The sequence below is a fragment of the Brachyistius frenatus genome, unplaced genomic scaffold, assembly GCF_029030835.1.
Source record: "Brachyistius frenatus isolate BFR_SWC_R1_liver_20210118 unplaced genomic scaffold, ASM2903083v1 Contig_234, whole genome shotgun sequence".
NCBI classification, from domain to species: Eukaryota; Metazoa; Chordata; class Actinopteri; family Embiotocidae; genus Brachyistius; species Brachyistius frenatus.
Genome location: NW_027210833.1, coordinates 72957 through 100706, shown reverse-complemented (window position 1 = coordinate 100706; position 27750 = coordinate 72957). Strand labels below are relative to the sequence as shown.

Below are 27750 nucleotides of genomic sequence, written 5' to 3'. Positions count from 1 at the left end.
TTTACTTGCACAAAACCTTTAAAAACCGGCAATGATTTCATCTTGAAAGGAGGGACTGCATTCACTGTATGAGACAAAAACATTTTCTCAGGCCTGAAGTGCTCGACAAGCCCTAGAGGTTTCAGTTGAGAGGCCAAGATGTGCCAAATTGTCTGGATAAATACGGCTTTAAAAGGGACTCCTTGGAATCCTAATGAAGCTGTCTTTTGTGTTTGTTAGCTGGCTGGAGCAGAGTCTGTGGCGTTAAAATGAGCATGTCGCGCTTCACAAAGTCTAACAGAGAGGCCTGGCAGTGCCTGACAGCTCACCAGAGGTGGCTGTCAGCTTTGGAAACCACAGACTTGACAATGGACAAACCTTTGACGGACAAACCGCCGTCCTAAGAAAGCATGGAGCGACTGCAGGGTTTCTTAGGTTTCCAAAGTCCCAGACATTGTTGTCCACAACAAAGTATTTGTCAAGTGCAGACTTGATCAGTACTCCAGGGGTCAAAGGTAGCTGATACCAATGATTTTCATTAGATTCCTTAAAGGTATGCATGAATCCATAACACAAGTTACTAACTAGTATCATCAGTACCAATTATATAATTTTTTTATATAGGTTTCAGTGGAAGCTGCATGTTGTTTTAAAGGATCCATTTTTTTTGTCTTTTGAAAAGATCTGATAAAAATATGTTTTTCTCTCCTTCATTGACTGGTTGAGCTTGTCATTAGATTTCAGTGTTTCTCCTGGAACATTCTCCTTTCCCGCAGGGGTTCTCGGGGTTTCTTTTGCAAGAGAAGTTGAAAGAGGAGATGGCTGGTAAACACAGACCCAAGCAGAGTCCATAATTACAGCAGCAAGCAAACCCTGCCAAAACCAAGGTTAAAGGCTTTTACATGTCAGTTTAAATATGGCTCAGTTTTACTGTTTTTTTAATGACTTGTCTTTGTCTCTGAACCAATAAAGCTGCAAATGGATTGAGTGCAATTTAAATGAGACAGCTGGAAAATGTTCAGTAATATTCATTTGGGATTTATTCAGGTCATAAATACACAATGTTTCAATTCAATATTGTCCCTAAATTTTGCACAAAGAACTGGCATGGCAGGCCAAACAATACAGCAGTTCGACAAATAAACGTGTTTCGATACAGATCATTCTCATCCTATACCTTGGACCAATGAGAACACAGGGTTACAGACATGATGGTCTTCTGACCACCATGAGACAATCTAAAAAAAAGAGATTTGGAATATAACAAATCTTCATATAAAAACTCCTTGTAAAATAAAGCATAGCCGTGGGATAAACATTACAGTGCATAAAAGTCATGCAGAGAAGACAAAGGGGCTAAACTTGGGATGGAGTAGTCTACCACTGCTTCAAAATACAGGATCTTAGTGCTATGGCATGCCACAGATCCAGAAGTCAGCAAAATATTGGCAGGTTAGTCAAATTACAATGTAATCACTACACAAAGAATACAAAAAATTAGGCCCTTTAATCCAGCATTGTAGGAATGAAGTTTTTTCCCATTATTTTTCAGCAAAGACAGACAAGCCTCAGCTTTAGCATCAAACTGTAAATTATCTTCAATATGATACCACGCCATGATCTTTAAAATATTGCTAGTGGATGGATAGGCCAAAAATAACGACTTGACATAAAGCATCTAATTTTCAACACGATTAAAGTATATCATTACAGTTCAAGTAAACAAAAACAATGGATTAGTTAAAATCCTGCCCTCTAGTTGTGATCTATTGCTACTGTATGCTTAAGTAATGCTCCAAAAATACTTAAAACTTGAGAGTAGATGATAATTAACGTAAACGACATAAAAACTCCTTGTATTTATCACTAAATACTTCGGGCATTTATCTAACAACTGGTGCAAACAGATGACAGAGCTCTACTAAGAACTGCTTTGAGACAATGTTTTCTGATTGCACAGGTTAAAAAAAAAGATCTTGCACAACTTTAAAATGTAGATACATTGTTCAGGAATTACTAATTCAGTGGAACACAATTTTCTGAGATTTTTAAATAATCTGTATTGTGAATCAGTTTCCTGTAAGATATTCTGCAAGATATACAATTTTTTTCTTAAAAAGATTTTGTACTGGGAAAAAACTGGACTGTGTTCCAAGTGAGTAGCTGTGTCTCTCACGCTCAATTTCAAGTCAGCTGGTTCCTAGAGTTTGAGCATGAAAAAGACTTCACTGTTTTCAGTGTCTGGGGAAGACTGGGACTGGATTGGGGAGGGGGGTCCAAGGGGGGTTAGCTGACTCAGCAGGTCAAGGCTGCTGCAGGGACTCCGGGCCACGCAACACGCCCCTTCGGGGTTCCCCCGCTCCTCTAGGGGGCTTGCATTATTTCCACTGTCAATAATGCCAGTAAGACTAAAGCTTGCACTTCTGGCCTGGAGTAGGCCCTGGAGCCTCTGCCTTTCCTGGGCCTTCTTTGCCCTGTTTGCAATGTACCGCACCCTGCTCTGGCTCCTTGACGACGTCCTTCGCACCAGCGTCTCATCCATGGACTCCTCGTGTGGATTTTTAGGCCTATTTTCTGGGGCGAAGTCGCTCGCAGTCAGGGGCTCCACATCAGTAAGCTTCCGTAGCTTCTCTGTCAGGTCACTGGGTGGCCGAGATTTTTGTGGGCTGCCTTTACGTAACTGGTCCCTGGTTGGCCTAACAATGAAGCTGCGGCTAATGCTTCGGTACTTGCTATCAAAGTTGCAGGAAATGTCATCAGAGGTCAGATCCCCAAGGCTTTTGGACATGGAAGCTGTAACTGTTGGGGTTTTAGCTGCAGTGGATGACCTTCTGGTTGATGACTGCTTGAGTCCTTCCATGTAGAGTCGGCTCCAGGTGTGCCTCCTTTGAGTTAGTGTGCCAGGTGAATCCACTGAAGCTTCCTGGGCTGGCTGCAGCAGGCGGGGTTTAAGCTCATCTTTAGGGCTCTCACTTTGTTGAAGATTGGGGTTTGACTTGCTCTTGCTAACTTGTATGGCATCGTACGAGACTAATGCCGAGTGACGGCACTTGACCCAGGGAGGACCACAAGTGCTGCTGGCTGTGGGCAGGTTGCTGAGGCTCTTTTTGGCAAGGTTTGGCAGGGAGAGGTCGATGACAGTGTCACTTGAAGAGATGCTAGAGGACGAGGACATGCTGTCTCGGCAGCTGCCCGGCTCCAGCCTGCTCCAGAGGCGATCATTCATGGTAGCATCTGTACATACCTCTGGTACGGCTGACTGGGCTGGTCCAGCTAGGGCTACATCCACCTGAACATGGCCCCCACTTTTTGTTCGTCTTACTGGTGTGTGGGATGGCAGATGGCTATAAAGTGCTCTCCCGGTCTGGGCATTCTGACATGCAGGGACTGGAGTTCCAGCGCACATTGAAGCAGCAAGAGACTCTGCTTTGTGGTCAGACTGTAACTCTACTGGTTGGTTATTCTTCTGGTTTGGTGTGTGCTCCATGAATGACTGAGGGCCTCTGTGCATCAGGGCGTCTGGACTGCACTGTGACTGTTCAGTTTTCTCAATGGGTGTATCCAGGGGCAATGACATGGTTCTGGAAATGTTATTTGGGTGTCTGCTCACATTACTAGTACCACGTGCCACTCCATTTGAAGGAACAGACAATGGGGAATTTGCATTTATTGCTGTGTATGGTGAGTGCAGTGGTATATATGACGATTGATGTGAAGACAGACTCTCTTCTAGAGTAGAGGCAGAGAGGATGAAACGGATGCTCCTGGTATCTTCTGGGCTTAGTGCAAGAAATGGAAGAGGGGCAGCTGGTCTCTGCACTGTAGAATAATCTATGACAAGACAAGGAAGACAACAAACAAAAGGTATCATTGTTATTTATGTTTGTGGTCACTGGAAGCCTTTCTATGTAAAACTGTACCAACTTTAAAACTAGGGATGCACTGATCCTACAGTCGTGGACGAATTAGTTGGAGCCCTTAACAGCTCGTTAAGACAAACTGTCAGTCCCCCTGAAAAGCCATGAAATGTAAAGCTATATTTTTCATGTATGCCTGTAGCCAAAGCACAGAAAGTCTGAAAATATATTTTTTTTTGTTTAATTAGTATCACACGTCTTCAATCTCAAGCTCATTCTGCCTAAAATCCCGTTACTAAAAAAGTCCAAACGCAGTGTATAATGTAAATGAAAACAAAATGTGAGGATTTGTAAAACAGGTAAACCCGTATTTAACTTAATTAATTGGAGAAAAGACCAAATACAACTTATCAAATGCTGAAACGGAGGATTTGTTTTTGTTTCATGAAAAATATATGCTCATTTGTAATTTTATATCAGCAACACGTTTCAAAAAAGTTGGAACAGGGTCATGTTTAACACTTATTTGCATCACTTCTTTTAACAACACTCTGTAAACATTTTGGAACTGAGGTGAGGAGTTTCTTGAGTTTTGAAAGTGAAGTGTTGTCCCATTCTTGTCTAAATAAAGGATTTCAGCTTCTCAACATGTAGTCTGAATGGTAACATATGCTGCTCCAAAACCTTTAAACAGCATTCAGCATTAATGGTTCCTTCCCAGATGTGCAAGCTACCCATGCCATGTACACTAATGCATCCTCATCACGGATGCGAGCTTTGAAACTATGCGCTGATAAAAAGCTAAATGGTTCCTCTTCCCTTTAGCTCGGAAGAAACAGCGTCCATGATTTCCAAAAAGAATTTAAAATTTGTATTTGTCAGACCAAAGGACAGTTTTCCACATCACCTCAGTCCATCTTAAATAAGCTGGGGCCTAGGGAAAGCGGCAGTGTTTCTGGATCATGATGATATATGGTTTCTTCTTTGCATGGTGAAGTTTTAACTTGCATTTGTGGATGCAGGGATGAACTGTGTTCACAGATGATAGTTTTCAGAAGTGTTTCTGAGCCCATTCAATGATTTCCACTACAAAATCATGCCTGTCATACTGTCTGAGGGCGCAAAGATCACAACCAGCCAATATTGATTTTTGGCTTGGTCCCTTGTGTCGAAATTTCTCTGGATTCTCTGAATCTTTTAATGATTTTAGGTACCGTATATGATGAAACCCCCAAATTTTGGGCAGTTTTTGGTTGAGAAATGTACACAGTCTTGTTCTATTTGTACCCAATCATGTTACTGACCTGTTGCTAGTAAACCTTATTAGTTGTGAGAGGTTCCACCAGGTGTTTTTTTTTGCGTTACACAACTTTTCCAGTCTTTTGTTCTCCCTTTCCCAATTTTTTGGAAACATGTTGCTGCGATCAAATTCAATATGGCCATCCATTTTTATAGAAGAAAAGTTTTTTTTTTTTATTAAATGTCTTTTGTCGGTTACAAATTATTTCAGAAAATTGTGAGTTTCTTTTTTTTTTTTTCGTGAAAGGGCATCAACAAATTCATCCACAACTGTATCTGTTGGTTTGGTATCAGCTTTTATTTTGACCTAAGTAAACATGTGCTTAATGTGACTAATTCACACTAGACTAAATACAGTTTTCTTTCATGTTGTAGCTAATTTTGATGCGTCAAGCTTATGTTTCAGCAGAAACATTTATAGCAATAGGGCTTTCACACCATTTAGCACTCGAGCCCTAATAAATGCATGTTAATGTGAAGGTAGTGGAGGTGTTGCTACTTGAAAACTGATGACAGGGCCACTTTTTCAATCTTTGTTGTAAAAAATAAGAGCTGAACTTTTAGCAGGAGTGTTAAAACACTGGAATGATACATTTAATTATTGGTATTGGTTCATGAGCAACATGATAGACACACAATTTGAGGGGTCCAGTAAAGAAATGTCAATGGTGGATGTTGATTTTTGAACATCTTATTAAGTTAAGTTAAGTTAAGAAGAAATGCGAAGGTTCAGTTGATAAAGAGATTGTGCACAATTAAAAGATTTTTATTATAATAATGACGCCACTTTAGTGCACAAAACATTAACAAATAAACTGGACTAATGGTGTAATTGTTGGTTATTAACTGAGCTTTCAACTGCATCTCATGGCCTTTATCAGCAAATGGACAGTTTTGCTACGTACACTTGCTGACAAAAGCTTTGAGATGAGATGCCCGTAAATGCTAAAAAAAATTTAAAAAAAATTAAAAAAAAAAAAAAATTGCAAGTGGATAGCTCTAGCAATTTCCTTGGCCACGTACTGTTCCTAATGATAATTCCAGTTTATTACAACTTAATATATATATATTTTTTTTTTTAGCCATACCATCTTTTTGTATACATTATAGTCCCTCTTGAGGCATCAAAACCTTAATAGGACTTCTTGTATAAATAAGGCTCAACTAAGAAACTTGACAAGGAACATGGCGAAGACTTAGAACAGTGTTGGAACACACCGATGCCATCAGGAAAACATACAAGCTATTTAAAAACCTGAATATCAGGAGGATCATCTAAAAAACATTATTTCAACGGTAAAAACCCAAGCAATCACACCTGAAACATCCTTAATGCAGATTTGATCATGTGAAAAGGCAATGATGTGAAAAGACAAAGCTAGCATGGTGCTCTCACTACTCACTGATGTCATTTTGAGTTAGTGCAGTTTCGACAATATGTGAAAGTGGAGAAGAATATGAATTTCAAAGCCCAGCCAAACTCCCACAGGTGCATCACATATGGGTCATGAGGAAATCAGACTGGTGAGACAGAGAAGACTGATGGGTGAAGGATGCATTACAGGCTGCATGCATTCAGTTAGTTTACCTGGCTGTGGTCATCCCCTCAATTCTGCACTAGGAACAGAGAGAGCGTGCAAACGGGACAGAGAGGAAAATGGAATTTAACCAAACTGGTTAGAGGAAAAGATGAAGAGGTAAAAATGTAGGCAAGGAAACAGCTCCCAGCGCAGAGAAAGCATCTTTACAAGGTAGGTTAATGCAAACTGGTATCCAAAATTGACATGAGAGCAGATATAAAAGCAGTTGTTTTACACTGAGAGTAAGGACAAGAGGTAAATGTGCTACAAAATGATAGTAAGACGTGATAAACCCCTAAGTACAATATGCATCTGCAAGCACCATATGACTTAGCTGATGTCAGCACACATTGGCTATTGTAACGAGGCCAGAAACTTCAAATTGAACTCCTTAAACTTAGTTTTCCCCACACCATTCATTTTAATAGTGAAAAAGTATGGCCATCATGTGATAAAGGGAGTTAGTTTGTGTAGAACAGCTGGTGTTGTGCAGGAACTCGACTCCCCCTGGAACATGTCATGTGAGGGACGAAAAGAGGTTGTATGTGGGTGTATGTGCGTGTGTGTGCGTGTGTGCGTGTGCGTGTCTTCACATGGACAGATGTCAGTAAATCTTACAAGAAAAAAAATTATGTAGTCAGTATAAATGCAGACTACAGAACAACAGGAAAAAGGTTGACATCATGATTGTATTTATTGGGGGGGTTAGATGGGATATATTAAATTGCTTATGTGCAGATACAAAAATATGTAATCATTATCCATTAGTCTTATCATAATATTATAATATATGATATAATTGGTTCAAGGGATGATGAAATAAACAGTCTGTACCAAATAGTTTGGAACATGGATGCACCCTTAGGATGGATTACTAGCTGTTAGCATGTAAAGTAGACTAAATTGGGGGAAGTTGTATGTGTGCTCTCTTAGTTTTCTGTATGGATGTTGTGTTAGACCATACACATTCAAATGAATCTGTTAAATTGAAACTAATACTATTGATTTTAGGGGAAAAAACTTACCACTTTTCTCATCTGTCAAGCACGTAGGCGGGTAGTATTGGGTAGCATTTTTTAAGGAGAGAAAGCAAGCTTGGAGTCATTTGAAAAATAAGGCTTACATGAAAGGTACAAAAACTACAGCTAAACTCTAAATTGGAAGAGATGGATAGAGATAAGTGTGTGTTTGTGTGTGCAGAAGGGGGTGGGGGGTTATACCTGACTAGGGACAACTGGGATGACGAGGTGTCATACTTACAGGTACACAGCAGAGGGAAGGGTTTGAAACTAGAGGCTACCAAATATTTGTGATATTTGCATGTATAGAGGTTAACTGGAGACTACAGTCTAAAGTACATAAAAGGTCCACACGGCTACAACAGATCATCTAGCTGGTTATTTCTACGGCTGCCTCGGATACATCTTACCCGCAAAGAACATCGGCGACTTATGACGCAACTCTTCCATTTTCTGGGCAAACAGGGCGTTCATCTCTCGCTGCAGGGTGCCTACAGCCCTCTTGCGGCTGTCAAGGACAGAACGTGGAGGCAGCATAGGAGGCAACTCCAAACTGCTCAGACTGCCAAAGCTGCCGCAGCTGCTACTGTCACTAAGTGAGAGACCTTCATTTGCACTACCGTTCGTAAACGAGGCGAGTGCTGAGCTGCAAACTGTGCCATAGTTTGGGGGTGTTGCCTGCTGCCAACAGAGGTTGGTCGTGCAGTCTGGTGTGAGGCTTGGGGCTGGTGTAACAGTGTTGGGGGAGTGTTGACGGGGAACACTGCAGGACCGCGAGTTCCTGTGTAATGCGTCAGACTGAGGTCGGATGTGTTGGGCGTCGAGAGTTTGCCTGGCTTTGGATCTGGGGAAAGGGATAGGTCGAAGGAGAGCCTGGGGCGAGTACTGAAACTGGGCCTCCATGCAGGACTTGGGTTTGAGAGGAGAATGCTGTAAGTCTGGCTGGGCAGATAGGGGTTGGGGCTGGGGCTGAGGCTGATGCTGGGGCTGGGGCTGGGGATGGGGATGGGGCTTGTCAACCAGTTCCAGTAGAACTTGTCTCTTGTTGGTGGAGGAGCTATCATTTCCTTCCTGTGTCTTCCCATTTGTCACTTTCAACTTGCATCCCTGCCTTTCCTCAACCTGAGGCTGATCCTTTCGTTCAGCCTCTGGACTCTCCTGCGAGCCGATCACACACGTGACGCAGTTGGAAGACATCCCCACCCTGCCTGAGCTGCTCAGTGCAACACGGGCAAACACCCCTGGCTTCATATCGATCGGATCATGGGAGCGGAGCCGACTGGCCCGTTTCAGAGGCTCACTCATGGGTCGCCGTTGAGCAAAAAAGGAGGTCTTACCTTTACCTCCCTCAGGGTGAAAAGCCCCATTGGTGTCAGGATGGTCCCAAGTGCCCTTGGTTTGATGGGATGCCAGTGAACACCCGTTGCGGTGTTGTGGGGGTGTGAACTGGTGAGAGGCGGCAGCAGAGGCCTTGTCCCTGTCCTCAGGCTCTCGCACCTCAATGGCGCCCTCCGAGCTGCAGTCTTTGGTGTCGATGGCGATCTCTGGTAAGCCCTTCTTGATTTTGGGCTGACCTTTGGTGGGTGCACTGGCAGTGCGGCGCAGGAGGTGGGCACCGAATGGGTGCTTACGGCTGTGCTGTACAGCAGCATGGCTGTCCAGGGAAGCCTGCTTTGGGTTTCTGTGAAACAGGCCTTTTATGCCGCCGGCTGCTCTGGCCTGACAAACACACAACAGAACATTGTCAAACACACAATCAAATTTTAAACAAGAATGTACAAGTTACAAAAAGGACACAATAAGTGTTTGCCATAATATAGGTGGCACGAGTCCACATTGTATTATTGCAATAATACATGGGCAGTTTTTGTACAGTGAGCATGCTTAAAGAGTAACAAATTCTACCAATATCCAGATTCACTTAAGTAATTTCCTGTGCGTGGATGATCACTTACAGATTACACTTTACATGATCATTCAGCTGTTAATGCGGATCTACTTTAAATTTCACTTGGATTCAAAGTGTTTAGTGACATTTTGAGCAGTACGAAGGTAAACACACAAATAATTCTTCCGACTGTTTGATTCTACAAATAAACATGGTGACTTTCAAAGTGCGGATCTTACAATTAAAAAATAATATAACTTCTTATTTTGGCATTCCTTAGTTGTAGAACCACAAATGAGTGGATGGCTTTGATTACTGGAACACTACAGCAATTTTTATTAAGGCTGCTTGGCAAACTTTGCTACCTGTAACAATATGCTTTACTCTCATAAACGTTCTAAAAAAAATAGTGGCCTAACGATGAAGAGAAAAATACAGATTCCTAAGGATATTTTTTGTGTATAACCATTATCAAGAGTCTTTGCCAGTTTGGCTAATATTCAGATTGCACCGTCATGAAGAATGTAACATTGCATGGGTGTTTCCTGTGCCTTTGGGGGCTATATGAAGTCACAATTACTTGGACAAAGATGACATTGAATGAAGACATTTAGACAATACCAGTGATGATTGTGAAGCTCACTTTGACATTCTTGTAGATAACATTAGACCACACAAATGCCCAAACAAATTAAGCTTTAGTGGGACAAGGCATTATAAGGTGCCTTTCCACCAAAGGAAATTTTCCTGTGGAACATTTTGAGGGGAATTAGTTTCTTTACCTGTGTGCCAGAGGTTGAAGGGGTCTAAATTAAGTTCCAGAGAGATGTTTTAAATGCAAAAAAATGTGGGCTCTGCTTGGGGGATTGTATTTTCTGAAGGTTCACAAACTTTTGAAGAGGTGAACATTCCTGGCTAGTCAAGTACACTGGTCATTGGACTAATTCACTTTGCTCCAGGGCCCTGCTGTAGGAACACAAATCACAATGGATAATTTACCCCTCGGAAACTTCCTGGGCAATAATTCTTGGGAATTTAAAGTTCCTCAAACTTCTGGTGGAAAAGCACCTATATTATATCGCCTAAAGTAATTTCCATTACTTGTTATCAAAAGTGGAAGAACAACATGAGAGAAGTAGATCCAAATAGTCTCACTGCTGACCACTGTGGTGAATGGCTTACAAAACATCGATCAAGAGGACAGACAAAATAACAAGATGATAAAGAAAAAGAGGTCTCTAGCTGAGTGAAAAAAATAAATATGAGTTTAAGTGCACAAGATGGTTATTCAGCTCTCAGGAGATGAGACTCAATAAATCAAGTTCTTCTGCTTGAGGTTCCTTTGGCCCAAAAAGCTTCTATCCAAAATAAACAACAATCTGACATTCTGCGACATATACTTGCTTGTAGTCTTACTTATAAGCAGACGAGAAGTTCAATATTAAGTCCCTGTTTTTTTCGTTTTAGCCAGTCTTAGGTCAAAAACTGGGGCAAGGTTTTGACAGCTCCAATATGTTATAACTGCTGCAGTGTTAGAGTCCTCAAAGACACCGGGTTTATTTTAACCCTGCAGTGCATCACACTGAAAAAAACTTGAGTCAAGAAAAAAATGCTCTCTGTTAATAAAAACAAAAACAGCAGCGATAAGTCATTGCAGCCAGGCAGATTTCCAGACTAACATTTCTCAGTTGTTTTTATGACATTGGATCTACTTGGGGGAGGGGAGGGGTTCAATGACAATGCAGGCAAGTCAAGCCCTCATAACTCATGTGAGGCATGAGTTGACCATATAGTTGTTAATGTTAATTAGTTGGCTAACAAGAAGGATGTGTGCAAGGGGGAGTGTGTCACTTCGATGGCAAAGAGGGTTAGAGCGTGTGGCTCATGCAAGAGGCCAACTGGGTCTCACTACACCTGAGTTTTGAGTGGCAGCTTCAGGGCTCCTAAACATTTCCTGCCTCTAAATGGAGGTTTTGGTAAAAGAGGGTTCCACTGAAAACACAAACAGACACAGGAAGAGAGCGAAAATCAGAGAGGGAGAGGATGAAAGAGAGAAAGGGGGTAGGGTGGGATCAGGAGAGAAATCGCAACAGGAGGGACACTAACAGCTGAGAAAGAGGAAGTTCAGAGCAAGGACAATGTGAACAACAAAGTGCTCATTTACAACATGTCTGGAGACAGCTGAGTGCATTAAAACTTAAGGGTCAAAGGGAAAGTAAGTCAACGCTGGTGTGGTGACAGCAACAACTGCCCTCATAACATTTTAAAACTGAAATGATAGAATTACATCACATATAGTCAATATACACGTATCTGTATGAACCACATTTGCAACACCACCATTTTACTTGATAAAATGAAAAAAAAAAAAACGTAAATAAAGAAATAAAACTGATATGAATGGTTTCAACTGAAATTTATGCTGAATTAAACGGAAATGTTGACAAGGACCAACTCAGAAATTGCAAATGCATGATTGTTCTGTAGACTAAATGGCCAAAAATATGAGGGCACCCAGCTGATGTTGGGCAGTAAGGTCTGACTTGACTTTCATAGAATTCTAATCCAGTCCTACCTATTACAATAATTAGTGCAAATTCAACCAATCCCCACAATATTTGTGGTAGCTTAAAGTTTTGTGAAATTCCCGTGATTTCTCTGTAAAAAGGAAACTAAATAGAATCCCTGCGGAGACATTGAGACACAAGGTAAGCCTTTCAAAACAAAACTTGCTTTGTCAGCAAAAACAGCTCATCATTTGCAATTAGCAAGGCTCTTCAACCTCTCCTCACCTCATTAAAACAATGCACATGCTCATTAAACAGAAAAAAAACAACCCACCCAAAAAAGTGATGGGGTTAATGAGAAATATGGTCTTATCATAATCATAATCTTTCAGTATATACCCTGTGACCCTACTTCTGTAATGTGCAGTATTCTTATTTCAATGGTAAGTAATTCCATATATTACTTCCTATGAAAGTCCCATATGACTACTTGTATATAGTCATATATAACTACTGCATACTCAAGCAGTTGTTATCCCAATTGTTTTCCTCAACTTGCAATTTTTTACTGCAAAGGAATTACATAAAACTCCACAAACTGCGCTGCGATTTTTTTTTTCTACATATATATAAAAGCTGCAGCAAAATCAAGCATTTTTCATTGCAGAAATCATAAAAAAATAAAATAAAATAAAAAACAAAACAACTGCAAAATTCTTGCAGGAGTGTTATTTACTTATTTTGAAAACAAAATTGAGAAAATGTGGATACAATTGTATTAATAACTTCATATAAATTGTAATTAACACAGTCCCAGGGTTTATTGTACAGACTTTCAAGACATTCATATTTTGAAAAGTTATAACGCTATTGTTCCATTCGTAAAACAAATGTAACAGCTTTTGGTAAATTTTCAGACGGCTTTGTCAGTGGCACCTACCTTACCAGTGATGTCATTCACGGCAAAATGGACAAAGATGGAAGCCTCCTCCATACCTTCCAAGTAGACGTGGCGATACCCTGCAGACAAAAACATCACAGCACCACCAATCAGATCAAAGATAAAACTGTAGGGGGTCGATAATCAATCAGTCTAGTAGTAGAGATCCTATCTCCGGGTAAAAGACAAGTCACATATAATAGGGAGTGGGAAGATAATGTTCCATAGTTATGAACTTTGGGTAATGCATAATGTTTCAAGGATCCTGCTTCCTTTCTGTTGGTGAGTTTGAGCCGGGACTCTGCTCACAAAGCTGAATAAGCTTTTTTATGCGCACTAAAGGACTAGCCTGTAAAATCAAGTCACCATCAGTCAATCACATTGGCTGAATGCTTTTGAAAGGTTTGTATTTTGTTTGGTTTAATAATTGGACTGTGACTGTGCTCTTTCCATATCATGCACCGTCACCAGGGCAGAACTGCTCATGTGCTTCAAAGGATTCATAACTTTTAAAATCACACAAAGCAAATGCACTCAGTCCAAAAACAAGAACATTTCCAATGTCCAAGTTCCAAGTATGGGAATGAAGGCAGTCTATTGGAGTTTGTAATCCAGTGTTGAACTCATTTTTCCAAATACTGTGGCTTTTTATTGTAATTAGTTTTCTCCTGATGAGCTCCTTTTTTCTTGTTCTGATCCTTTCTCCTTCATTAAACAATTCAACCTTTTATATTTTTACCCAAAGGGCCTTGGCACCATCGTGTGGTAGGAGCCCTTCCTTCACAAGATGACACCCCTTTTCCCAACATGCAATGCGGCATTACACGCCATCGCATTCCATCTAGGTCATTTTATTCCTGTATGGCAGCACTATTAAAATTCAATGCAAGTTGAATGGATAGGAAGATCACTGCGTGCTCGGGGGCCACACAGAAAACTTTGTCAATTCAAAAAACTCTTCATGGTAATAGATATACCAGTACATGAGATAAACTAATCACGCTCATCCCTTTTATGGAATCAGTTTCAAAAAAGCAAAATACAAGATGAACATAGCAAAATAGTATCGGTCTGTTTATGATAATATCAAAACAATTCCAAGCAGACGTGAGGTGCTTATGGCAGGTCGATATCTGTATATGTTAAAGGTGAAAACAGTGAAACAGCATCCGGACAGGCATCTTCTTGCAGCGCATGTAACATTTGAAATGGGCCGTAGACTCGGAAAATCCGGGGTGTCTGGCAGGGCGTCCCTTGAGGCTACTTAGCCCAGTATTATTCTGTCTGTCTGTTGGGTGGTGAAAACTGTTAGTTCAGTAAACAGTTCCACTTCTATAGAGATGACATCGATGTTTGATTCCATTAATCCTGCTGAAGCCTCCACAGAAAAGCTGTGAGACAAACAATTTTACAATTCAAACAATTCTAATCTCTCAAGAGGCTATACAGAAACTTGATTTACTTTACTTAAAAAATAAGCCTGTACCGTCATGGCTTCTGCTCAGAGTTCAGGGAAATGCTTCATCAGTGATTAAGCCACAAATTAAGATGGATGTTTTTGGATGAAGGCTTATTGGCCGTGTTTGATCAGTATGGCATTTTCTGGGCTTGGTTATTAAACACAAGTTTTGGTTGTACTTTATTAAGAACTATCTGGCAACCTGTGCAAACGATGGAGATGCTAGGCTGATCTTCTTGAAAACAGTTCCAGCAGCTACAGTAACTACCCCTTAAACCACAAGTTGTTATTTTCACATGTTTCTGTCTGTGTACAAAATGTCAAGTTCCCAATTAATCAAGGTTTTTTTGTGGGCTCAGATTCGAGACCTTTAATAGTTTCTGCCAATATGAGTCAGATCCGAGGTTGATATTTACCTTCATGACACAGCTGCCTACAGCACAATCACGCTAAGGTAATTTGTAATAATATCCTTAATGTTGGTACATATCCAGTAAGGAGTAAACAATTGAAATACAACATTTGAAATAATGAGCTTTAAATTTGTTGGTATTTTTGAATTTTGGACAGAGCCGGGTTTGTTGTTTTGTCCCTGCTTCCCGTTTTCATGTGAAGCTGAGTTCACCACATCTTATTCCAGTCTTGCACACAACACACATGGAAATTTGTCTATTTTCCAAAATACTTATCTGACCCATTAAAAAAAGTACATTACTGGTCGGCCAAAGAGATCCTGATATTGACTATTCTTAAAACATATCAGGTTAAGCTGCTTCATATAAACCATATCAGAGAAAGAGGACAATGCCATATACCAGACTTTTAGTGAACCATCACCATTCCCTCTTATTTTTCTTACCCTCAGCAAATTCAATTTCCATGTCTATGAAAATTATATCACCGGAACGCAGGACACAAAATGCAACAACATAGCTTTTACAGGTCGCCGTAGAAACGTGACACGGGTGGCAGCTCCATCTAAAAAGCAGGTGCTTTGCTGCATCTTACCTGGCATCATGCTGTTGAGGGCGATGGTGCGTTGGCCGATGAAGTCCTGGCCGATGGGGTCATGATCCCACACGAGGAAACGCACCAGGGCCAACTCCGGCATCTGAACTGTGAACACCAGAGTCTCCTCCCACATTGGGTTGAACCCTACGAGGCCATCCCAAGTAAGGTTTGCAGAAGGGGTGTAGGAGAGGAGGTGGGTGAGGGAGGAGAGTGCGACGGAGGACGGAGAAGGAGGAGAGGAGATGGAAGAAAAATTGTGTGAGACAGCAGAACAGGAGTGTAACAAAAGAAGTCAGACAAAATAAAAAGAGAGGATGGAAAGAGCGGTCGAGATGGAGGACAGAGAGAGTGGACGGGTCAAGAGAGAATCCGAGCGAGCTCACCACTCATCAATTATTCAGGGTTTGTTTGTGAGAGAGACAGCAGACTGCGAGGTGCTGCGTATGCACATCTCCTCATGCTGCGCTAATCAATTATAGATCAGAACTCATACAGGCAGCTCAAACACACCCATGAGTAGAGTGACACATTTCACCGGTGCAGCACTACAGTCGTCACACACATTAATCACATGTCAAAGGCAAACCACAACAACACCACAGCTCTCCTCGTGCAAACAGCTGAATGTCATGAGTGGCTCAGATCACATAGAAGACCTGAGGAGCAGTCAGCAGTCAGGGACCAATGAGTGTCCACTCAACACTTTTCAGTTTTACAGCCTGGTAACACCTGCAAGGGATCCAGTGTAATGAATCCACATGTCCTTGCAGAATTGAACAAAACAAGCCCAGCGAAACAGGATAGACAGGAAAGGCACAGATCTGGATGAATAGGAAGACGATAATCTTCTAAATAAGGAGTGTGCAGGGTTGTCTTTCACACTCCGGAAACACACTCCAATACCGCAAACTTAAAGCGAACACTAGCTTAGCGGTAACAGGGACCAGTCCAATCATGGGCTAATATTAGCTACTTCAGCTACATTGCACTGTGAGGGTAAGGTAAGCCATCTATCAATGAGAGCTGTCAATTAATGGACCACAAGACATGAAAGCCCTCACAGCTCCAACTCTCTGGTTAACTATGAGCCTTCAAAAACACTGAGATCATCTGCTGCTGGTTTATTGGAGGTTCCCAGCAAACAGTCGAAAGAAAATTGGGGATTCAGCTTTTGACAGCTAACCTCCAAAGCTGTGGAACAAATTTCATGTTAGATATCAGGGAAGCTGCTCAGTTAATACTTTTAAAAGAAAGCTCAAAGCATATCTCTTTACATCAGCCTTTAACTACTCTTGAAGCTCTCTTGCACTTGAACTACCGCACCTCTAAAATGCACATTGCTTACTTTATATTTTAACTCTATTTGTGTTCAATTTTATGCATTTTATCTGTTCTTATGCATTTTATTGGTTCTCATGTATTTTATGTTCTGATGCATTTCACTTATTTTCTATATTTTTAAATGTTCATTTATATCTTGTTTTTATGTGAAACACAGCATGTAATTTTCTTGCTGTAAAGCACTTTGAGCTGCATTTCTTGTATGAAAGGTGCTATACAAATAAAGTTTATTATTATTATTATTGTAAGTCAAATTTTCAACATTGCCAAAACTTACCACCAGAACACTTATTAGAGGACTCAAATTTAGCAACTGTGACCATTAGACTCATTGGAAGATTTGTGACATAGGAGAGAAGTCAATTTTTAATGGGAGTCAATTGGACTCCATCAGCTTAAAGCTGCAGTATTTGGCACTTGATTATTAAGAAACCACTGTAGCTGACTGATAAAATGCTAATAAGTTGGGAACATGGTAGGCCTTGTCTGTCACAGCTGCTCTGTCAGCTAGCCGCCTTGCTAACTTCCAGTCGACCTTACTGACTGCAAACTTGCCTCTTTTGGAAGGCATAGCAAGATTTTAGTGGATGATGAAACACAGCTGGTTCCTCTATTTTTCACTTTCTAGCTTCTTCTCCGGCCTTGTTCCCTCGTGTGTCAAAGTTCACCCAAGTCGAACTTCGCCCCCATAAGCAGTAAAGTAGCCCATTGAAGTTAATTGATTTTGCTCAAAAAGTTTTACAGTTTTAAAATGAAACTGAACAGCAGGATGCTTATTTAATCTCTTCTCTAACAGCAACCCTTTACGATTTATTAGGTTTCACTTGACCATTTCTGATACATTTTGCACATCTACGAATGCATTGTGACTAGTTATAGTTGCAAACTATTTTTGAGATGTTTATCATTTTCTTTACAATATTCCCAAATATATTTTGACTTATGAGACATAATTTATCTGCTATAATGGTGTCACAGAAATCCTCACAACATTTAATTATTATTTACTGGACTATCTAAATGAAGAAAAAAAGCCAATTTGCTGTTTGGTGCACCACACTGAAATTGAACCAGAGGAAGGAGTGAGCTGTCTGAGAAGAAAATTATACATGCAAGCATGTTGAAGGTACAGGCTATTAGACCTTCTCAATCAGCTTGATTTTTCTGTGACCACAGTTGCAAATATTATTAAAAAGTTTAGGGTTCATGGGACTGTAGCCAAACCTTCGTGCATGTGGCTGCAAGAAGAAAAGTGACCCCAGATTAAGTAGAAGAATAATGCGAATAGTAAAAAAAAAAAAAAAAGATCCAAGAAAAACGTCCAGAGTGATACAAGCAGAATTTCAAGGTTATGGAACATCAGTGTCTGATTGCAGCATGTGTCGTTTTTTGAGCATCACTGGGCTCTGTGAAAGAAGACCCAGGAGGAAAACATTTTTAAAAAATGAATGGAATTTGCCACAATATGTATTGATAAGCCACAATGCTTCTGGGAGAATGTCCTTTAAACAAACAACAAAGAAGCCTCAAAGCTTAATTTTTTTTTGTCTGTGACCAAAAAGCTCCAGTTAGACAAAAAAACAAAGCTTTGGGGCTGCTTCGCTGCGTCTGGCAGAGGATTCCTTGAATCTTTGAATAAAACGTCAGGACTATTAGGGCATTCTGAAGTGAAACATGATGTCCAGTCTCAGAAAGCTCTGTCTGAGTCAAAAGCACCCAATCATTTTACTAATTTGAATCAGTAAAATCTAATTATTTATCATAAATATCAGAAAATAATACATTTTTAATTGCGTTAGTCACTATTAATCAATAATGGGTGTTTTTATGGTACCGAGCAGATATAATCCTAACCTGTATGATAGGTGGTTTTTATAATCATTTTACAATTCTTTTAAAGTTTATGAAGACAGATTAAACCTCCCAATCAACGCACCATTATCATCCACCACTCTGGTTTGCTCCTTGCAGCAGTCCACCGGAAGGCCGATGATCTCCACCTCCACAAAGGGATCAATGATCTGACAGAAAAACATGATACAGCATGAAGAGATCACTTTATACAAACCACTTGCTCTGACATTCAATTACGTCTTGGTTTGGCAGTTGTTGTTTTTTTAATTTAAGAATACACTATTGGCTAAAAAAAAAAAATCCTCATCTACACTTGGTAAAGGTTGATGCATTGCTGTGTAAAATTCTCTGCTAATGCTTTCCCAATAAAAGTAATTGTACTCAATCACTTAGTGTGTTTGTTTACTGAAACATTACAACTGCACTTGGGTGTCTTACCTCTCCTCTGTCTCCCAGCATTGAGTCTTTGGGTTTGGGCAGCTGTTGTCCACTAATGATCTTTAACACCACCTGTTTCTTCATCTGACTGGGCAGTGGGTCTTCCAGGTTGGGGTTAAAGGCACCTGAGGTGGGTAGAAAGGAAGTGAACTGTTTATTTTAAATCCTTCAGTTATTGTACATTTATAAAATGAACAAAATATATCAGAATCAGCTCTATTGGCCAGGTATGTTAACACATACAAGGAATTTGACTCTGGTTTTAACTTCAGCTCTCAGTGTGCAAAAAAAACGAGACATACATAAATATACATATAAATCATAAATATACGTATATACAGCTAGGAAAGAAATAAATTAAATAAGTATATGCATGTATACACCTAAAACAATGGTGCAATTGCACCTGGTGCAAATGGTGCTGATGCGATTGGTATCCAACCAATCATCAAAAATCAAATAGAATCAATCATTGCAATAATATAAAAAAAATGCAATGGGTGCAAAGATCAAGTCTTTCATGTTGCAATGTAATGTGTCACGTTAGCAATTTACTGGAGTTGAAATAAATATATTACTATACTTTTCCTCTGACATTCAACAACAACAACAAAAAAATGCCTGACCTTGTAAAGCTAAATTTAGAAAATGAAGAAATTTCTGGGGTCTATGTAAACAGTGAGCTTCCAATTCTCCAACTAAAATGACATGAATGACTCTTTGTATATGCTGACCTTCACACATGCAGGCAGGTTTGAGAATGTAGCCACAGTTGCCATTGCTGTAGAATTTGGCTCTGTTGAGCTGGAGGACCCGGCCTTCGGACTGGTAATTGAGTGCAACTGAAATCAAAAGCATTTCACTTCATTATTGTCAGCAGGCTCAACATTTTACTTTAATATTCCTGCTAACAGCTGCTGGGAGAGGAGCACAAAGGCGTCTGCAACACTGCCAGCAGCTGATTGGGAGACGTCTTGAAGGAAATCATAATGGTTCATAAGGCACACAGTGAGTGGGTGGAGTTAAGCTCATACCAAGCTGGCAGCCGGTGTTCCAGAAGGGCTGAGGGTTGAAGTTAGATGAGTCCACGCGGTAAGAGGAAGGGTAGATGCGGGAGAGCTGTCGCTGGTTGAAGTGGATGATGGACAGAGCTTTCTGCTGCATCACCTGGCTGGCTTTAGTCTCACTCAGCGATGACACCTGCCAGCTGCAGTTTGCTGCCACAGATAACACGGAGACATCTTTTTTTTTTTCTCCATCAGACTTGATAAACTTCCATTCAATTCAAATTATTTTTAAGTTAGGTCAGAGGGACTTATGATGATTTCACCTGCTGATTTTTTTTTAAATGTTGTGGACATATGTTTTTAAAATTGTCTAATTCAATACCACAGTGATCTGTTCAATGGAACAATTGAAAAACATTGTTGGAGAAATGAATCAATGAAAAAGTCTAATGATCGGAATGAAAGTTTGATCTCAACTTTCAAAATTGGATGGTTTTTGGATACTTGAATAATAAAATCAGTCTACACACTAAACTAAGAATCACTGTCATTTAAAAGTGAGTGTCAAAACCCAGATATTTCACTTTTGCTATTGTACAGTTGGCATTGTGCTATCAGTGCTCCATTGTTTGAGTTAAATCTAACAACTGTACAGAGTGAACAGAACTGCTCACCTTGTGCCTCAATGTCATAGAGACCCACAGAACACGTGTATTTGACCAGATCGGAAAGAGCTCTGGACAACTTCATGGTCTTCTTCTTTCTGTGAAGAACACAAAAGTCAAAGGTTACAGAAGAAGACATGTACACGTGAAAACAAATCAAATTTGTAGGGCACATTTGAAAATAACAGGAGTTACCAATGTGTTTATGATTCCGTTATAAAGAGAGTTGCAGTTATCAAGATACGAGATGAAAAAGAAAAAGCATATAAAACAGCTTCAAGATTTCTATAAGAAAGAAGCCGTTTTAGTTTTGGTATCAACTTTAGGTGGAAAAACAAATAGTGCTAATGACAGAATTTTTCTTGTTTTATTAAAAAACAAGTATACAAAGAATACAAGTTGAAGCCATAATAAGAGCTGTTTGAATTATCTAAAAGCTTAGAAGAGAAAAGCAGATAACGCCATGCTACAATTCACCTGTGGTTTCAACATTTAATGCATCACATCACTTGGTCTGTATGGAATCATGACATGTACAGTAGTAGATTTGTCGGCTTAACATGTGATGCCTGTTTGAATGAATTTAACAATTGTTTTTATCCGATTATATAATTAGAAATCATGTTGGTAAATAAGAGGAAGGTGAGCATGAGCAACCAATTCACATAATTCCTTTATGTGTTCCTATAACGGACGTGACCACTCTAATCATTAGTGGAGGCTATAACTAACACAATGTGGAAATAGGTAGCCGAGTAACAAAAAAACAAAAATAAAACATGTCATTGTACTTTGAGTTGCTGGATAAAAAAAAAAAACATTGCAAAGAGACAGACATGTCATCGTTTAGGAAATCATATCAGCTACACACACAGCAGTGTTGAGCTGATTAGGATAATGTATTTATTTGGGGCCTGTTATTGTGTTTTGGGATTTTATGTGCGAGGTTGTTCATGTTTATACAGCCTCCATGAGACAACACAGAATGCAAAATAATATGTTGTCCAATTGCTTAGAATTGTTGTTTCACCAGACAGACCATGTCGTTAACATCTGCCGTGGCCTGATTGCATTGCTTAGTAAGTGAAGTTGAATTATCTTAACACTGCAGGTGTCTTTTTTGAAGTCCTTATGGGTTCTTCATCCCATCTTACCTTGACCTCACGATGTTTTGCCATCAAGGTGAAGTAAAAACTGGTTTAGATTGGATTTATGGTGTAATTTTTTCTGCCCTCTTAGATTTCTGTTGCATGCACTGAGATTAAAAGATAAATGGTTGGGAAATTTTCAGATGGGATAATAAGAAACTGTTTTGTTTTCATTTAGCTAAAGGATCATTTTGGGTATCCATCATTTACTATACTCAAAATATCTTACATGGCTCTATTTTCAGAAATCTGGGTGCAGTGCAAACGCAGGTCTATTGGCTGGGAGTGCATGTAGGTGTGGTGAACACAAGCGCATCTGAGGCACAGCGTGGCACAGTGGTAAAGTAGGAGGAATGGATAATTAAAAGGTGTGTTACAGCCGACTTCAGTCATGGCCAATCGAATCAGCTCCTCTCATTCCTTTCAAACCGGCGTATCATTAACTCTACGCGGGAGGAAACTGACATCCTCGTCCAATTTAGGCTCGTAATCACTGAATTTATGGTAACTAACATCATGGCCCCTTCTTGGGTATTGTGAGAACTGCTGCCCAGTGTAAGAAGCAGTTTTTGGGGCGTCGAGGATGGCATATTTGATCACATCACATTTTTGTGTCGTTGGCATCAAATTCAGATTTGATTTGATTTTTGATTTGATACACTTTATTAATCCCCGAGGGGAAATGTCTTCACTACAGCAGGGGGGCTCTCAGGGGGGAGATGCTGCAGCAGGCTGCCACTAGCGCGGCGCCAGGTAACCTGACCTGAAGTGCATGTTTTTGGATGATGGGAGGAAGCCGGAGAACCCGGAGAGAACCCACGCAAGCACAGGGAGAACATGCAAACTCCGCACAGAAAGGCCCAGGACCGGATTCGAACCCAGAACCTTTTTGCTGTGAGGTGACAGTGCTAACCACTGCACCATAAGCATATAGTTTTTATAAAACAAAAAACATCTCAGTTTCAAAATTTGATTTGTTGTCTTTGGTCTGTCTGCAATAAAATGTGGGTTTTGTGTGATTTGCAAATCATTACATTCTGTTTTTATTTACATTTTACACAGCATCCCAACTTTTCTGGGAATTGGGGTTGTAAATAGGAAAGTTGCATTAACATTTAAAAACATGTTGTATTTATGATTATTTATGTAAGTGTAAATGTAAAACAAACATGATGTTCACCACAGCAGTCTGTGGGATTGTTGATAGGTCTGTTCATCTGTGCTCTTGCCCACTGGAAGCCATGAAATAGCTCTCCTTCAGCTGCACTGCAATTACACCTGGTTTGAGCTGGCTAAGCCGTGAGCGCTATGACAACAACATTGCACTGAAAAAGCACGTCTTTAATCGACACACCTCTTGTTCTGCCGTGGTGAAGCCAGATTCACGGTAAGCCACAAAAATAGCAACTCTATGCAATATGAAAACTCTACATTAACATGTAAGGAAAGACAACACATTCCTGTCTGTATAAAACACTGTACGAGAAGTGTGAGTGTGTGCGCGCATTTGTGTGTCTGTAGCATACTTGCTGTGGTGCAAAGGAGCACGGGAGGCGCTACTTGTGCTCTCTTGATCAGTATCTGTGTCTTCAAAGCTTGACGTCTTCTTCAGCTTGGATGTCTTTTTCTGCAGAACAAAGGGACAAAAGAAAATCAGTGACAGAGTTCTCTTCATGTGGAACAGTCTTCAAGATCGTAAAAAGAGATTTTTAAAATGTCACAGTATCCTGAATGCTTTAAAATGTTATTTCATCTGACCCAGATTCAAGACAGCAAAAGTGTACAGAACACTATAATTGGAGACTTAAATCTGTTGGATATCAAATCTAGAGCAGCACATTATAAATGTTGTAACTAATGTTTAATTTCTTTAAATTTTTTAAATACCCATCAAAAATCTAAAAATATTTTTTAGTCTGTGTGACCAATAAGGTCCAATTATTTGTTTATTTAGTTCACAATATCAAACACAATACGGCATTTTACTTAAAAAATGACTTGAAGGATTACCATTTTGGATTTTACCAACTAATACCAGAATTATTGCCAAGAGGTTGTACGCTTCAGCTAACCTCTCGAGGTTGTAGTTTATGTGCATATAAAACAGCATAAAAAGCAGTAATGCATTGTCATACATATGCATGTTTGCCATGCTTTGTATCTCAAGAGTTCTAATAATCAGCTAAAGATGTACTTCTTAAAGACAACTTCAAATTCTTAAATGTTTTTTTGCAATATGGATGCTTAAATAAGCTGTGCTTCTTATTGGTTCATTTTCCCATTTCAACTGTTGTTATCGACTGTTTCAATCTAATACTATGGGTGCATTTAGTGGCGATACAACAACCAATCATTCACATGGAAGAAGTCCAGTCTACTTTATCAGTACTGCAAACTCTGCAAAAAGAAAAATGGAAGATTGGATAGATGTACAAACAGACGAACATGCAGAAAACTGAAGACATAAAAAGGCTAACCTTGCGTTTAGAGAAGCTCCCCATGAAGGAGCGGCCTGTGCGCTTGTTGCTGCTGGGATAAGACTCGTCTGCTGTGTCCGTTCCATCCTCACTTTTACCCTGAGAGCAGAGCAAAAACAGAGAATATTGTTATTGAGCCTCATTGTTGTGTGCACAGCTCGGTAACATCTAGCTCAACAAGAAGGTTTGAAAAACTGCATTTACATCTATGTGCTGTCAAATATCCATGTTCAAATTATACAGAAGTGTGGGTAGAAACGCCCAAAATTAATAACAAAATTTCAATACATGACAAAAAAAAAAGTTTCTAACTGGACTGCAATAGCAGGGCCAGCTTAATAAACATAGAAGTCTGTCACTGACTGACTGAGCGAGTGATAAAGTTATACCACTGGTCAGCTGCATGCCACAACTTTGGGTGGCTGTTTCAAATTAAAAAACCCTCCAGCATACATGGTGGAGCCATGAACTAGATTTTTTTTTAGAAGAGCTAGTGTATTGAAAAAGGTAAAATGCCACAAAGTGCAACGGAAACTAAATTAGCTAACACGTCATGATGTCAACATCCAGTGAAGCTCTGCGGGAGAGACGATGAGAGCATCAGAAATGTGGGGCTCTTTCCTCTTCCTACTGTTACTTGATTTTGGACTTACAGATTAAATACAATACACATTAAAAAGTAATAGTAGTTTTGGTTGCTGTTGTTTGGTGGTTACACAAATAACCCAAACTCCAAGATCTTCAGCTTCCTTTAGCTACTGTATGGTACTGGTGCATTCATTTAAAAATGCAAATAAACACCTACATCATTGGTTTTAAATTAAACTGTTCAGTTACTCCACAAATTAATCCACACCTTCCAACAAATCAGAAGACAAAATGTTCCGCTGCTATAGTATCACAAGTGTTGCTGATCAAAGTTTGTATTGGTGGTTAAATGCAAAAGTACTATCTGTTAGTTTTGTTCATTTTCATTTGTACTAATATGTGTAGTCAGCAGTTTGCTGTTCATAAAATATACAAGACAACATAATATTTCAAACAAGCAATCAAAGACAGAATCAAATAAAAATAAAAGTCTGGACAAAAGCTGAGAAACCATTGGGATTGAATGTGGAAATGCATTATTCTTGCAGCAAGCCAGAAAAGCATAAAAGATAGAAAATATACAGCATTTTGAAATTGAAATGTTCTTTATTTTAACATGCTCGTTTGCAGTTCACTTTAATAAGTCTTTCCTCCAGCTACGACTGAAAATATCATTTGATTTTCAGTGCAGCTCAGTGGAAGTTGAACTCAACAGCCATAAGACAATAAATATCCATTTATTAATCAATCTATCTATGAAGTAGTGACCCCAGACCTCATCATTCCTCCACTCTGTGTGCTTAGTGCTTATTGCTGTTGGATTGTTTTACTTGAATTTGCAGCATTAAAGAAGAGTAATAAGTCTTTATTAAGCCACTGTGTAAACACAGACTGAGGTCACTTTCTGTCTGCATTTACCTTGCTGCCAGTTTTGTCTGCGGGATTCCCGGTAGAAGGAATGGCTGCGATGGTGAAGCTGTCTGGGTCCTCTCTGTCTCTGATTTTGGACTCTTTCATCAGGTTGTCAAGCTTTTTTTTAGCCATGTTCTCCACCTGCTTCCTATCGGCTGACGTCTGGAAGGAGGAAGGAACAGTTACAAGGAGGATAGTGATGCTGTTCATGACACAACAGGTGAGGATAACATGAATGGTTGTAAAGTTGAGCTTAGAAGCAATAAAAAAAAAAAAAAACACTGATGAAGGATGATAAATGAAAGGATGTGCTTATTCCTTATGGAGAGATCACTGCACAGTATTTCAGATGGAATAATATGCACATGCTCGGTTCGGCCACACGGTGGCAGAGTGTATCCATAAAGCACCAGTATTGAGACCACAGGAATAATTTCATTGTCTGAGTGCTTAGCACACATGGAACTGAAAGTACAGGACCACTATTGAGCTTTTATTCATGTAGAATTTGGTCCAGTCAGTCCTGTCCATCTGATTTGATGAAGGAGGATGTTATATTCCTTGTTGAATTGATATATATCATACTAACTGAAAGCCTAACACTTTATTCTGATTGTGCACAGTATGCTGCATTCTTATTGGTCTCTTGGTTTTCTTGTTTCAGAGGGTTTTTTTCCACCCTGACAGAAATGTATATATTTGACAAATATTGAATAAAATATTCAATACTTATTAATTGCACTCGATTTCAATGATTTTTGTTCAAAATTACCCAAGAACAACCTAATGTGGAAAAAATACCCACAAATGATGACAACATCCATTGCAACCTGATAAATTAGTAGTAATATAAATGTAATGGTATATAACAATTGCAACATGAGCCTATCCTTGCAATGTTAGCTGTGGATGTATCAACCAATGGCCACAGTGCCCAGCCAACATTTTTGTCACTCTTATAATGAGCATCGCTATAACTGAAAGCAAGCAGACCTCCACTTACTGCTGAGCCATAGCTCAATATAGTTTTTCAGAAAAATAGGTATCGCATACACAACAAGTTATTAATGTTTCCCAGCCTATACAATTCATATAATTGTTCCCAGATATTTTCTGTTCTTAATGTGCCTGTTTGGTTCCAGATGGAGAATCTGTGTAAAAGAGTAAAAGCATTTTTGGGTCTTTCAACTTTCACAAGCAGGATGAGAAAGAACAGATGAGATATCGGCGGTGATTGAGGACGAGCATTTAATACAGTACCTTCCACTTTGAAAGAAGCAAACAACAGTTGAAGAGTGGGAAAATGGAAAAAAAAACAGGAAGAGAGAAGAGTAGGAAATGAGAACAAATAGGCCCACGGAGAGACGACAAAGAGAAGCAAACAGCAGAGATAGCAGTCTAACAGATATACAGTAAATAATAAACAACAGAAAGGCAGGAGAGGAGAGCACTCAGTCAACATGGCTAAGTTCCAACAACAAGAAATACATGCAAAATTCATATGTCACTGACCAGACACGAGGACACAAAGCCTGCCAGGAGTTCTGGTGGAATAAAGAGATAGAAACCAAACAAGGTACGTACATCTCCATTCATCAGCTTGCAGTCTTCCTCCATCTCATCAGCACTGTCCTCGTCCGACACGTCTCCCTCCTCTGCGTTCTCATCAATGTTGGCAGGCAGTTTCTTTCCCTGTCAGTAGAATTTCACATTTTAATACCAATTCATATTCAGGGGAAGCTTTAGAAATAACAAGAATTGTATGGCTTACAAACAATTTG

At 39.8% G+C, this 27750-nt stretch overlaps 1 protein-coding gene across 1 annotated transcript in view; it reads right to left on the bottom strand.

Annotated features, from left to right (window-relative positions):
• Nucleotides 1-1001: 1001 nt before the first annotated feature.
• Nucleotides 1002-27750, bottom strand: part of plch2a (phospholipase C, eta 2a) — a 62866-nt gene continuing 36117 nt past the window's right edge. Inside the window, exons 9-22 of the mRNA XM_069720128.1 lie at nt 27554-27661; nt 25976-26131; nt 24470-24568; nt 23519-23619; nt 20854-20942; nt 20207-20389; nt 19907-20014; nt 19173-19297; nt 18817-18901; nt 15537-15683; nt 13070-13149; nt 11537-11614; nt 9072-9453; nt 1002-3810 (exon numbers count right to left, since the gene is read on the bottom strand). Coding sequence (XP_069576229.1) covers nt 2180-3810; nt 9072-9453; nt 11537-11614; nt 13070-13149; nt 15537-15683; nt 18817-18901; nt 19173-19297; nt 19907-20014; nt 20207-20389; nt 20854-20942; nt 23519-23619; nt 24470-24568; nt 25976-26131; nt 27554-27661 — 3372 coding nt within the window. The 3' untranslated portion in view covers nt 1002-2179. The remainder of the gene's footprint in view (nt 3811-9071; nt 9454-11536; nt 11615-13069; nt 13150-15536; nt 15684-18816; nt 18902-19172; nt 19298-19906; nt 20015-20206; nt 20390-20853; nt 20943-23518; nt 23620-24469; nt 24569-25975; nt 26132-27553; nt 27662-27750) is intronic.